Here is a 14,725-nt window from a genome sequence, read left to right on the forward strand (position 1 = left end):
CCTGACCCTAGAAATGAGCTTTCTATCCCAATTACCATATCTTTCTAGCCAAGTCTCTTCTCTCTTACTTTCAAATACTATTTGGTATGACTTACCAGAAAGGTGGCAAAGTTACAAAAATAATAAAGTTATTATGAAACCAGAAAATACTGTAACTAGACTCAAGGCTAATAGAAAGAATAATTTCAACAACAGGAAGCTCCTAACAAGGCTATAAACGAGGTAGACTAAAGCCACATATGATCATTAGTCCCAGGGAATGGCCCAGTCAAAGGGTCAAAAAGAGGAAAAAGCTCACTAAACAATACAAACCTCACCAAAAAACAAAACAAACAAACAAAAAAAAACACACAAAAAAACACAAAGTAGATTAAATAAAATGTACAGTCAGCAGATGTAATTCACATATTAAGCAGAATCTTACCTGCTTGATCAAGTTCGAGCAAAAAATAAGGAACACACATCGACTTAAATAACTTCTTCACCTGGAAAAACAAGGGGAGAATTTTTTTTAAGCCTTCTCTCTAGCTTTTTACTTTCCTCTTTAATCAGTTTTTCCTTTGCAAACTTACCAGCCCATTTTTAAACAACCCACAAGACTCTCCCTGTCGACAGTAATGATAATCAATGGGTATCTGAAGTCTGTTGGTTCTACTCTATGTTCAATGGTTCACCTATATAGCTTCATAAAATACATTTTGAATTTTTAGTGACTCCATCTACCCCACTATAAATGGGATTAATACTGACCATGTTTTCAAAGGCACTGGAATATGTAATATTTCCAAAACATATGTGGAAACTCTAAGAAAAAAACTATATTCTACAGTAGTATTTATTTTTTAGCTGAGTAAAAAACCTCAACCAACAAATCAACAAAAGTCATACATTCAAGATCACACAACTTATTTTTTTAAAAGATTTCATTTATGTGTTAGAGAGAGCATAAGCAGGGGGAGTGGCAGGCAGGGGGAGAAGCAGGCACCTCCTCTAGGCAAGAAGTCCAATGTGAGACTCAATCCCAGGATGTTGCGGTCATGACTTGAGCTGAAGGCAGATGCTTAACCAACTGAGCCACCCAGGCATCCCAAGATTACACAAAAATTGTAAAAAAAAATTTTACTGAAAGGATAAGAGTTACTTTTGCCAAATTTGCACCACTAAATAACACATAAATTACTTATTAAAAAAAACCTTTAAAATGACATTTATATGTAAGACACAATAGCCTGTCATTAATGCCTTAGGACAGCTAAGACCCACATTTCCTCCAGCTTCTACAATAAAAGGAAAAAGTTCAGAACTATGGCCTGGAGTTCACAAAAATTAACAATCGGAGAATGTGTTCTTTTCCCATTCTAATTTAACTATTAAAATGGTAGGTTAAAAGATTTCTATCAATTGTATAGGGCCAAAGACAAGATTTTGATAAAAATGGGAAAGTAGATTCATTCACACCGCTCTGGTGGCCCTCCTCTTATATTCACTGAGCAATATCTGTGCCCTGGTTGGAATTTAGCTCCCCGGCAACATACAGTTAAAAAGATAAGAATCCTTTTGAAGAGTGATGCGGTGAGTAAGAAGGACTTTAAGGAAAGGGCAGGGAAAGCTACAGCTGGGAGACCATCTGGACAAAAGTCAACTCATCTTCCAATGCTCATTTCCTAAGACTAAAAATAAAAAAAGTTCAAACACATATAAAATCATGGAGTCTTAAGGCTTCCTCAGCCACTTAATTTTAGAAATAAACCATTTGCAGTTTGTTACAAAAAACAAGTTTCCCAGAGTAATCCTAAAAACAGCTCCTAAAAGTATCAAAATTTGACAATATGGGAAATGTAGAAAATATCAGCTCTAGATTCTAGAATACACGTGACCCCACTTCAAGAAACTCTTTGGTAGGTAATTTTAGCTCTGATGAAACTTTCATACTGCTCCACAGTACAAGATTAAAGATCTGTATTGAATTTCATTAGCACCAGTTTCCAGAATATTCTAATTGATAAAAACAGAGGATGGTCAACGTTGCCTGTAACATACACACACTATGGGGAAAGGGCAGTGGATCTGGGTGTCAGGCAACCCATAAGCTATATGAGACGTCATCTGCTAATTCCAACTTCCTACTTCTAACTTCCCATTCAAATACCTGTAAGAAACAAATAATCGCATTTTCTGAAAAGGTAGAAAGTTGTCTTTGCATTTTAAAAACCCAGTCTTCACAGCAGGATGCAGCAAATCACACTCTGTAATGTGTTATGCAACAAACAGGAAACTAACTTACGTAGAAGCTCATTTCTTTGTGGGCATTTCCCAGCTTGAATCAATGCAAATTATATTACTCATCCCAGAGAGAAATATAAATTCATCAGGCCAAGTACAGATATAAAAATGAAGAGTGATTTACTCACATCACAGCTGTTAAAAGATAAGATCAAAACTGATTTACTCACATCACAGCTGTTAAAAGATAAGATCAAAACTGAAGGAAGTAACCTGGGGAAATGCTACTTCAAGGTAGTTTTTAAAAATAATAAAATTAAAAATTAAAATAAAATAAAAAACCATGAACAGTCAAGTCTGTAAGTTGTACCCTCACAGAAGAAAATCACTATTTTTACCAGAAGAGACACTTCACCATCCTTCACAGCCAAAGACACTGAAAGTTAATTTCCATATTAATTGGCACAAATCTGAAAACAGCTTATATATTACCTATTCAGCAAAGCTTAAGAACTGGTATTTGTCAAGGTAAAACCAGGGGATATTTGTCCAAAAGATCCGGCACACCCAGGAATTACTCAGATAATGACATTAAATAAAGTTTCCAGAATTAATATACATTTTAATACAACAGATATGCAAATACCTACCACAAATTTTACAGGAAATGTTCATCATTCCTATACTTAATTGAGGGGAAAAAAAAAAAAAACGCTTTGCCTTTTTAGAGTCAGGGAGGAGAGTCAGGAAATGAAGAAGTTAGTTGAATTCAGGGAGAAGATAGTAGAAATAAGAGCGACTACAAGTCAAAGAGATGGGAGACCGCAGAAAGCAAGCATTGAAACTGCCGGTCACCACTAGCAATCTTGACCACGCTGGCCCTGTCCTTCACTGCAGGCCTAGAGCAGAGTCAAAACTGCAGTTTTCCAATTCTTTAGCAATGTTGGAGCACCTGGGTAGCTCAGCTGGTTAAGAGTCCTACTCTTGATTTCAGCTCAGGTCATGATCTCAGGGTCAGGAGATGGAGTCCCGTGTCAGGCTCCATTCGGAGATCTGAATGTCAAGGAGACATCCGCTCACAGTCTGCTTGAGATTCTCTCTTTCCCGGTCCTGCTGCCTCTCCCCGCCGGCCCAACACACACACACACACTCACACACATGTGCACGCAATCTCCCTCTCTCTCTCTCAAATAAATAAAAATGTATTTATTAAATTAAAATTAAAATTAATTTAATTAATTAAAAATTAATAAAAATAAATAAATATTTTTTTTAAAAATGAGGAGATTGACCAAACACCACCTGGCATATAGTAGGCTCTCAATGGTGGCTCCTAACACAAGCCTACACTGGAGGCTTCCACGTGCTTTCACAAAGACCTGAAATTCTTTGGTCCTCAAGCTGTGTATTACCAAGTATAGGAGAAAAGGCAGCATTGTCAAACTTATTGTTGAGAAAACGGATTTACAGAAAAGATCTGAGCCCTTGCAGCTGCGAATGTTCTCTCCATTACACCACCATGTCCACAGAGTTTCGAAGGGAGAGGTTAGTTTAGAAAAAAAGAAAGAAAGAAAGAAAGAAAGAAAGAAAGAAAGAAAGAAAGAAAGAAGGAAAGAAAGAAAGAAAGAAAGAAAGAAAGAAAGAAAGAAAGAAAGAAAGAAAGGAAGAAAGAAAGAAAGAAAACAGCCACTTTTTAATAGGAATAACTATACTGGGACTAGAGTGAGATATCTGTTGATTTCCACTCGACTGAGGCTCAGTACTGATGGAGGAAGATCACCATCCAACGCGTGAAGTCCTGATAGGGAAACAGGAAGGGCAGGGAGTTCTTTCATTAAAAAAAAAAAAAAAAAACCATTAGGGAGCATTGACTATGTGCCAGGCATGTTCTGTGGCTTCTATAAATATTAGCTAATGTGATCGTCATGACAAACTTATGAGATATGTGTATTATTACCCACATTTTATGAGAAAACTGAGACACAACAGGTAAAATGAGACACAACAGGTAAAACTGAAACACAACTGGTAAAAAACTTAACCAAGTTCACATGACAAGATCGAAACTCTGACTTCGAGTTCAGGCTCCTCACCATTATTTGGAAACAGAAATGACTAGACAACTCCATGATTGCAGAACTAAAAGGAATCTCAATGGTCAACTAGTCCAAGCCCTTCATTTTACAGATTACACAAATGAGGGAGAAGAGCCTTAAAAGACCACTAGGGCTATATAATGAAGCTCCCAGAGGCCAGGAATTATACAGTGTTTTTCTTTTTCTTTTCTTTTTTTTTTTTTTTTTAAGATTGATTGATTGATTTGACAGAGAGAGAGACAGCAAGAGAGAGAAAGCACAAGGAGGGGAGCAGCAGGCAGAGGAGGAAGCAGACTCCCTGCTGAGCAAGGAGCCTGATGTGGGGCTTGATCCAGGACCCTGGGATCATAACATGAGCGGAAGGCAGACGTTTAACGACTGAGCCACCCAGGCACCCCTGCAGTGGATTTCTAATACCCAACCCTCTTCCAAATTCTCTAATGTTTACTGCTGATGCTAATTACTTAGAATTTAGCATGGGTTACCTTAGATCATTTTTCTTTTTTTTTAAAAGATTTATTCATGTGAGAGAGACAGAACACAGGCAGGGAGTGAGGCAGAGGGAGAGGGAGAAACAGACTCCCCACTGAGGGCAGAGCCCAACTTGGGGCTCTATCCCAGGACCCAGAGATCATGACCTGAACCATGAACTGACTGAGCCACCAGGTGCTCCTGATCATTTTTTTTTTTTAAATATTGCATTCATTCATTTGACAGACAGAGATCACAAGTAGGCAGAGAGGCAGGCAGAGAGAGAGAGGAGGAAGCAGGCTCTCCGAGGAGCAGACAGCCCGATGCAGGGCTCGATCCAAGGACCCTGGGATCATGACCTGAGCCGAAGGCAGAGGCTTTAACCCACTGAGCCACCCAGGCGCCCCGATCATTTTTCTTTTTAAGCCAAAGGTCTGCCTTCTCAGTTTGACTAAACCTCCTGGGGATGGGACTGGTGTCTCCTACCTCTTAGCAACCCTGTTCCCAACATAATGTCCTGAACAAAAGGCTCCATGATGGCTTGGACAGGGATGAAGCAGACTATATGTTGGGTGAGAAACAAAGATGAAAATTTCTGCCTACTTTCAGTGTTTCCACTGCTTGCCCACCTTCCCATTTTCCTTACTTAGAACAAGGGAGGGGCGCCTGGGTGGCTCAGAGGGTTGAGCATCTGCCTTTGGCTTGGGTCGTGGTCGACCCTGCTTCCCCCTATCTCTCTGCCTGCCTCTCTGCCTACTTGTGATCTCTCTCTCTCTGTCAAATAAAAACATTTTTAAAAAAAAATCTTAAAAAGAACAAGGGAACATACACACACATCCGCACACACAGAGTCTAAGAAGCATGTTTCTGTGTAACCCTTCCAGAATAAAAGTCTTCTAAGGTCAATCTCTCTGAGAGCTGCAAAATCAGTCAAGAAACTGAGAGAAAATTGAACTTAATAAATTACCCTACATAGGTGAACCCTGACTGAAGGCCAGTTATGTTGACTTAAGAATCCACATGTCTAGTCCTAGAGCTACCCTGAATAAAATTTAAAGCTAAGCTTCAGTGACATTCAAACATCCTCAACCTTCCCATACAGCACTTGATCAGGTTTGTCTTTCAATTCTCCACATCATTCTGTGGTGAAATCGGGTGGACTAAACCACCCCTCTCCATAGCTGTGATCACTGACCTTTCCTCTCAGAAAATCTAAGACTAAGAACCAAGTGGAAAGCACAGTTTTTTCTTTGGGAAGTCATTTTTCCCATAATGAGCATGAAGAGGTACTTATCAAAATTTAGGAATACCTTAAGTAACAGCTGCTCAGAAAATACTCTCTATAGAAGTGCCTAAAAGAGCAGCCAATCAATTGCTTTGGGAGCTCACCCACCCCTAATCTGCCTGAACTTGAGAAAACATCTAGTGTTTTACAAAAGCTCAGGAGAAGATTACTCAAGCAACATTTTGTTCTCAAAGCATCACTCTCTAAAGATTCTGAAGCAATTTACACCCACACAAACCCCTTCCTCAGGTGAAATCCAACTGCTTATAGCAGAGCTCAGAAGTCTTGACTTTCTGGAAGCCAACAATGTGTCCCCGCTCCTGGAGGCTGAAGCCTTACCTCAGCACAGCGCTTGCACGTGGACTTGCTGAAGATGACTACAGGGTGGCTGTCTATATAGGCCCAAAGCCGGGCTCTGGGGTCCGAGACGCCTGGGCTGCTGGACCCTGAGGCGCCACTCACACCAGTGGCTGGGTTTGCTGGCAAGGGTTGACTAGGGAGATGATCCTTAGCTAGAAGTAATGGAAGCAAAGACGGTAATTATCAGAAAGGAAAACATGATGACGCATTCCCTAATATTAGATTCACTCAGCGAGCCTTACAATTTTAGCCCCAACCACCAAAATAAGAAGTCTGAGGAAGGACTCGAAAATGGATTACAGATGAAGTTCTGTCATCTGACTGCAGACTCCTGGCAATGCTCTGGGCATCTCCAATTTGTTTTTGCTTCATTCAAGGTCAGTTCTCAGGGCCCCTGAAAATGACAGCAGAAGCCTGAACCTCCCTGAGGCAAGAGACTAAGTCACAGGTTCTGCCACCAAGGGCCACACATTCCTCCACCCCACCCTACCCATGGTTTAAATGCAGAGGGGCCAGAGGTCAGACACTGCCCCTGCTTCTCACACAACCCTGCCCAGAGATACAGGATTGGGCAACTCAAGCCAAGGCTTACTCCTTTTTCTCCAGTGAACTTCTGGACAAGCAGACACAGGCTCTTCGGGCCACAGGCACAGCAAGATTTTAAAAAACAACTTTCTTCAGACTCTGCTTTCCTCTCCAAGATTTTTCTGCAGCCGAATCTGGCAGCATAACAAACGTGACCCAGCTCAGTGGTATGTTACCCCACATGACATCACTATTGTCCTGGGCATCACCACCAGCCAAAACCACAGAGATTGCTACCTCTGGCTTGTAAATATTTTAAACTAGCTATCTTCTCCAGGGCCACAAACAAAGCCAGCTCAATCCTACCCTTATTACCTGCTCCACAAGTAATTTCCTCTTTTTTCTGCTTGTCTAAGACCTACCCATTCTTCCTCAACCTCCTCATCATCTGCATAGTTGATATTAATGTTTACTCAGAACTAGACGGGAGTTAATATTTGTATGCATCATCTCATTTAATCTTTACAAGGATATCATTATACAAACACTGCTACCATCATCCCTATTTTGCAAATAAGGAAACAGACTCAGAGAGGTGAAGCAACTTCTCCAAGGTTGCACAGCTTACAGTAAGTGATGGAACTGGGTTCAAATGTACATTCTAATTCTCTAGAACCCATATATATATTTTTAAAAACAGCTTTACAACTTATAATTCATATGCCATAAAATTCACCAATGGAGGGGCACCAAGGTGGCTCAGTCGGTTAAGAATCTATCTGCCTTTGGCTCAGGTCATGAGCCCAGGGTCCTGGGATCAAGCCCTGTGTCAGACTCCCTGCTCTATGGGGAGCCTGCTTCTCTCATGGCCCCCGCCACTCCCCCGCTTGTGCTCTCTCTCTCAAAGAAATAAATAAATAAAATCTTTTCCTTTTTAAAATGGAAATGGAGAGTATACAATTCAATGGTTTTTAGTCAGAGTTGTGCAACCATCACCTCTATCAAATTTACATTTTCATCACCCCAAAAAGAAGCCCGTCAGCCATTAGAAGTTGGCTCCCATTTTCCCCCACCCGGCCCTTCCCCCTTCCCTACTTCTAGGCAACCACTCCCTTTATTTATGGAGTCATACAATATGCAGTCTTCTGTAACTGAGTTCTTTCACTTAGCATTATATTTTTTAAGGTTAATCTGTGTTATAGCATGTATCAGTGCTTCATGTCTTTTTTATTGCCAGAAAATAATCCATTGTATGAATATAACACATTTTTAAATGTGTTCATCAGTTGATAGACCTTTGGGCTGTTTCCTATTTGGGCTGTTTCCACTTTTTGGCTTTTGTGAACAGAGCTGCTAGGAACATTTGTGCACAGGTTTGCATTTTTATTTATTTATTTGTCAGAGAGAGAGCAAGAGCGAGCACAGGCAGGCAGACAGAGTGGAAGGCAGAGTCAAGAGGGAGAAGCAGGCTCCCTGTGGAGCAAGGAGCCTGATGCGGGACTCGATCCCAGGACGCTGGGATCATGACCTGAGCCGAAGGCAGCTGCTTAACCAACTGAGCCACCCAGGCGTCCCAGGTTTGTGTTTTAAATACCTGTTTTTAATGCTTTTGAGTGAATACCTAGGAGTAGAATCGGAAAATGCTATATCTTCTGAGGAATAATCTAACTGTTTCCAAAGCATCAACACCATTCTCCATTCCTACCAGCAGTGTATGAGGGCCCCCATTTCTCCACATCCTTGCCAACACTTATGATCTGCTTTTTGATTCTAGTCTCCTAGTGGATGTGAAGTAGTGTCTCACTGTAGTTTGACGCGTGTTCCTCTAATGGCCAATAATGCTGAGCAACTTCTCATGTGCTTATTGATTATTTGTATATATATCTTCTTTGGAGAAATATCTGTTCAGATCCTCTTCCCATTTTTAATTCGCTATTTGTCTTTTTACTGCTAAATTGTAAAAGTTCTTTTTTTAAATTAATTTTTTAAATTTATTTTGACGTAGAGAGAATGGCAGCACAAGCATGCGGAGCAGCAGGAAGAGAAGGAGGGAGAATCAGGCTTTTTGCTGGGCAGGGAGCCTGATGGGGGGCTCATCCCAGAACACTAGAATCATGACCTGAGCTGAAAGCAGTGGCTTAACCAACTGAGCCACCCAGGTGGCCCTATAGAAAGTATTTTTAAGCTAGTTAATTATAAATTTTTTAAAACTAACCCCTACTATACATGGTCAAGGCAGGGTCAAAAAGTAAGTGACCACTTTTTCATATGCTAAACATTCAAATATTACCAATACCTGAAATATAGGTAAAGTAAAAAGGGATATAGAAATGCCCATATCAGGGCGCCTGGGTGGCTCAGTGGGTTAAGCCACTGCCTTCGGCTCAGGTCATGATTTCAGGGTCCTGGGATGGAGCCCCGCATCAGGCTCTCTGCTCAGCAGGGGGCCTGCTTCCCTCTCTCTCTCTCTCACTCTCTCTCTCTCTGCCTGCTTCTCTGTCTACTTGTGATCTCTCTCTGTCAAATAAATAAATAAAATCTTAAAAAAAAAAAAAAAAAGAAATGCCCATATCTAATATGAAGAATGGGTACATCTTAAAGAAAAACTAAAATCTATGCCAATTAATTATAGGATCCCAAAAGAGCAATGGGGCTTGGTATTTGCTGCAGAATGTTCCAGACCATACCAGACCTTTCATACCAGCTATCCAAAAGCTTCACCAATACCCTCCAGCCTCACCAATGACACTTCGAAGTTTTTAAATTAAACTCTGGTTTTCATATTCTCTTTTCCATGTTGCTTATTTTAGAAGACAACATGGAAATGAGGATTCTTCGTGGTAACAGTGCATGGAAAGAGAATCGCAGAATTGCAGCGAGGGAAAGAAACTGGGGGTCGGTAGGCCAACATATTCATTCAACTAATGAGGAAACTGAGCTCCAGACAGGTAATTAATTGGTGTCAGAGTCAGGGCTGCCACACAAGCCTCTTGATTCCATTATGTCTTACTGACTCCTCTGACTTAATGGGATGACTGACTCTAAAGGAAGGTGACAATTCCTTACATAACATCTCTGCTAAGGTCATCACCCACCTATTAAGCTCAGATAGCTGCCAGCACACGGAGCACAGAAATCAAGGCCATTACAGGGAAAGGGGTATCTTCTGTTATCAAAAAGAGCAGCAGTATTACTGGGGAGAGACTCTTCACCCAAAATAAATGAAAAATAAACAAATGAATAGATATATAAAAGATTGCCCCACTAATCAAAATCATTAGAACTTCTTTTTAAACTCTGCCTCTAACAAAATGGCAAATTTTATTTTTAAACGTTTCCCCTCATTTTGAAATAAAATTTGAATCAGCATCCAAATAAATGTATTAAGGAAATGTGGCAAGAACAGCACATAACCATGTGGTTGGAAAAACTCAGATAAAGTTCTAATTATGAGTTTCTTTATTTTGCCCCAACTCTTATGCCTAACTAAGATGTTCCTAATGTTTGGGCCAAAGAAATACCTACTGTCCCCTTGTAAAAACTCATACCAAAAGTTAATAAGAAAAGTGCTCCATACTTAACACATAAAAATTATGTAAGTCAATGGAAGATACTAGAGAGCCCCAAAATAGACAAATATAAAAGAATTTATGATAAAAAGACATCACACAAAGCAATAAAGGAAAAAAAAAACCCATATTTTTAAAAATAGTATGGTAATGGATCATCTGGGTAGCTCAGCTGATTAAGCATCCTAGTCTTGATTTATGCTCAGGTCATGATCTCAGGGTCATGAGATCGAGCCCTGTGTCAGGCTCTGCACTGGACATGAAGCCTACATGGGATTCTCTCTCTTCCTCCCCCTCCATCCCACGCCCCCACTAAAAAATTAAAGTAGCATAGTAATGATGGCTTGCAAATTTGGAAAAAAATATTTTCACTAATCTCTTACTATATAATAAAGCATGTGAAATGGACTTGTTACCAGATCTCTAATGAGGTGATAACTTCCTAAACTTAGAAATAAATACAAAGGAAAAGAGCAACAAATTATATTGCAAAATAATAGTAGTAATAATAATAATTTTTTTAAGGCAAAAGAACAGCCTAAAGAAAATACCTACATATGGGGTGCCTAGGTGGCTCAGTTGTTAAGCGTCTGCCTTCGGCTCAGGTCATGATTCCAGGGTCCTGGGATCAAGCCCCACATCGGGCTCCCTGCTCAGTGGGAAGCCTGCTTCTCCCTCTCCCACTTTCCCTGCTTGTGTTCCCTCTTTCACTGTGTCTCTCTCTATCAAATAAATAAACAAAATCTTTAAGAAAAAATACCTACATTTAAAAAAAAGAACTAAAGAACAAAAAGAACTCAAGACAATTGGTAAAGAAACAGCAAGACACAGATGATAAAGTGAATAAAGAATAGGAACAACCAATTCATTAGAAAGAAAAGAGAAAAACTAGAATAAAATGTCTATTTTACTTTTCTTTCAAAATCAGAAATGCCAATTAAAGCAATGATGTATCATTTCTGTTATAATATAAATGGAAACTCCCAGTGCTGGTAAATGGACACTGAAGCCAGTCCATGAGCATAAGGGGGTATAAAAGCTATTACTATTCTTCTTGAACACAATTTGACAGTGTGGATCAAAAACCACTGAAATAGCCATACCTTTTAACCAAGGATTATTATTTATTTATTTATTTATTTATTTTTAAGATTTTATTTATTTATTTGACAGACAGAGATCACAAGTAGGCAGAGAGGCAGGCAGAGAGAGAAGGGAAGAAGCAGGCTCCCTGCCAAGCAGAGAGCCCTATGCGGGGCTCGATCCCAGAATCCTGAGATCATGGCCTGATCCGAAGGCAGAGGCTTTAACCCACTGAGCCACCCAGGTGCCCCTTATCCAAGGATTATTATATGAATTTATCTTAAAAACAAAAAAATTAAACAAAGAAAACAGTATATTTATAAAAATGACCCTCACCTTGTCATCTTCTCATAGGAAAAGCATCTAGTAATTTGTATTAATATAATTAGCATCATCTAGTTAATGGGAAAATCCCCAAATCTCTTTTCAATATGAGTTCTATATCTTTAGAAATAATCATGTTAACTTCCTGTGAAATTCAACAGAACAAAATAGGCCAGGGACCTTACCGACATTCTCCACTCCCTGCCTCCTGAATAGGCGTATCACCTTCCTAGGACAGGGACAAAGTTATATCTTGTCTCTGCTGCCTTTCTCTTTCCAAAGGCTAAATTGAAAACAGATTGTATTCCTACTCTCCAGGCTCCTTTACCCCTTTCTATTCCCATCCTCAATCTACTTTTTATTTATTTATTTATTTATTTTGGGGGGGCGAGAGAGAGAGAGAGAACACAAGTGAGGAGGGGCAAAGGGAGAAGCAGACTCTCCACTGAGCAGGGAGCCTGATGAGGGGCTCCATTCCAGGACCCTGGGATCATGACCTGAGCCAAAGGCAGAAGCTTAACCGACAGAGCCACCCAGGCGCCCTCAATCCACTCTTTTTATCTACATATTACCAACACAGCATCATCCATTATAGTAAAAAATTGGAAAACAACACATGTCCAACATTAGGAGAATGGCTAAATTATAGTAGCTTTCTTGTTCTTCAATAATTCTAATGGTTCTATTCTGTGCAAGATTCAAAACAGTATGGAAATGGTTTAGCATGTTATATGCAAGGAAACAGAATACCAAATCCTCTGTACCACAGTTTTATAATTATGTGAAACTTCGTATACAGGAATCCTGAAAAGGGATATGCAATATGGTCACAGAAGTTACATGGGCATGATAGAATTATGCATGACTTTTCCTTTCTTGTATTTCTCAAACCTAAACAACTTTTTTTGGAAGACATAATAATTGGCCACGAATTATATGATCCTTAACTAAAGCCTCCAACTCACATCCCCAAGATCAAGAGTCAAATGCATGCTCCATGGACTGAGTCAGCCGGTACCCCACAACTGAGTAAACTTTCATATGAACTTACAGAGGATGGAATTATTGTGTCCAGTCCACCTGGTTTATGTGGAAAAGTATTTGTTGTTAGGAGACACGTACCGAAATTCTTAGGGCTGAAAGTCATGATGTCTATAATTTATTTCAAATGATTCAGGATAAAGTGTGTGTGTGTGTGTGTGTGTGTGTGTGTGTGTGTGTGTGTGTAGAGAGAGAGAGAGAGAGACAGGGAGATTGATTGGGAGAGAAAAGAGGATGTAAGGAAGAAAAATAAAACAAATGTAGCAAAATGTGAATCTTAAGGCAAGAATAGGGCTATTCATTCTATTAGTCTTTCAACCTTTCTGTTTACTGAGGGTATTGCTGGACTAATAGACTTCAAAGCTCTTCTACAGAGCCCACAACAGTATATTCCTGTTCAGATTTTTGGGGAAAGTCTGGCTCATTCATCTTCATTCTATAACCTTCCATCATGTCTTTGCATATGGCTGGTTTGAGTTTGGAAAAGTCGGGAAGTTCTAAGTCAGCCCACTTTGGGTGCATCAATCTGTAGCTAATAAGGAGTCTCTGAAACTGATTTCTTGATTTCCTTTGTGCAGGCAACATAAACATCTCCTTGACCAGTGGCCCTCAAGATGTGGCAGGCATACCTCTGGAATTCCTGAGGTCAATACTACTTTCAGAATAATAAGATATATTTGCCTTTTTCACTGTTGGCATCTTTGATAATGTGAAGGGGTACACCAAGACCAAAAGTTGGAAAATGACTAACCTTGATATTCTGAAAACTTTGAAAGGAAGAAAAAAAGAAAAGTATAGTTTCCATAGGAGCTAAATTTTTTATCTAGGACCAAAAAAAGGGGGAAAAAAAAATCTTCTCTTAAAACTAAATGAAGTGAACACAATTTGGCTTCTCTTCCAAAGCCTCCAAAACTAATTAGAGGCGGTGGTTCTTCAATCTAGGCTTCTCTTTAAAAAAAAAAAAAAAAAAAAAAAACTTTTAAGATGCTTTTGTTGTTGTCGCTAGTTCTAATTCCATGCCACTTAAATTAAATGTAGCCAGAGGAAGAGGAGGAGAAAGGGGAAGGAGGAGGAGGAAGAGGAAGAGGAGGGCTTGACTCCTACTAAAGAACAAACAGATTCAACATTCCCCTCCTTTCTGGATCCTTACCCATTGCTTGAGGTTCCAGAAGCCTGCCTTTCTATGCTCTGGTTATAAGGACAAAAAACCCCAGCAGCAGATCACTACTGGAATTGACTGCTTACACTTCTGAGAGCCCAGGTCAAGGCTGTCAAGAGATGAGAGAAGTAGCTCATAAATTTCAGAGCAGAGAAACAAGGGGGAAAGCAAAGAGGAACCCAGCAAAAGAAAGCAAAATGGCAAAGTTAAACACAGACTAAAACTGCCACTTGTTAGAACTTGAATTTCTGCCATTAATAAGCAACACGAGCCCTTCAAATGAGATGATAAAATTTTTATAGCGCTCCACTCTGCCTGCTGTCATCACTTTCTGGTTTGGAGATGTCACATGCATGTTTCTACCCTGTTGCCTGTAGTTAAAAGCATCTGGACTGTAAGACATCAGAAGAAATCAAAGATTTCTACAAATCCTAGAGCTCTTAAACTTTTTATTCGGCTCAAGAGTTTTGCAAACACACCACTACTCTTAGATCTCTTTTAACAAATTAATAATATTAACAGTATTTTATTCAACCCACAAGATACATAGAATATTATCACAGTTGGGTCTAACAAGACTCCATGAAAT

The 14,725-nt window shown here is 39.7% G+C and overlaps 1 protein-coding gene across 2 annotated transcripts in view; it reads right to left on the reverse strand.

The window, feature by feature from the left end:
• TXNRD1 (thioredoxin reductase 1) overlaps positions 1 to 14,725 on the reverse strand; it is a 116,928-nt gene that overhangs the window by 83,105 nt on the left and 19,098 nt on the right. Inside the window, exons 2-3 of one of the 2 annotated variants that reach the window (XM_082739075.1) lie at positions 6,415 to 6,587; positions 425 to 485 (exon numbers count right to left, since the gene is read on the reverse strand). In XM_082739075.1, coding sequence (XP_082595201.1) covers positions 425 to 485; positions 6,415 to 6,587 — 234 coding nt within the window. The remainder of the gene's footprint in view (positions 1 to 424; positions 486 to 6,414; positions 6,588 to 14,725) is intronic. The other variant, XM_082739076.1, reaches the window with a different exon arrangement.

This window comes from Mustela nivalis, assembly GCF_964662115.1.
Source record: "Mustela nivalis genome assembly, chromosome: 7".
Taxonomy (NCBI): Eukaryota; Metazoa; Chordata; class Mammalia; order Carnivora; family Mustelidae; genus Mustela; species Mustela nivalis.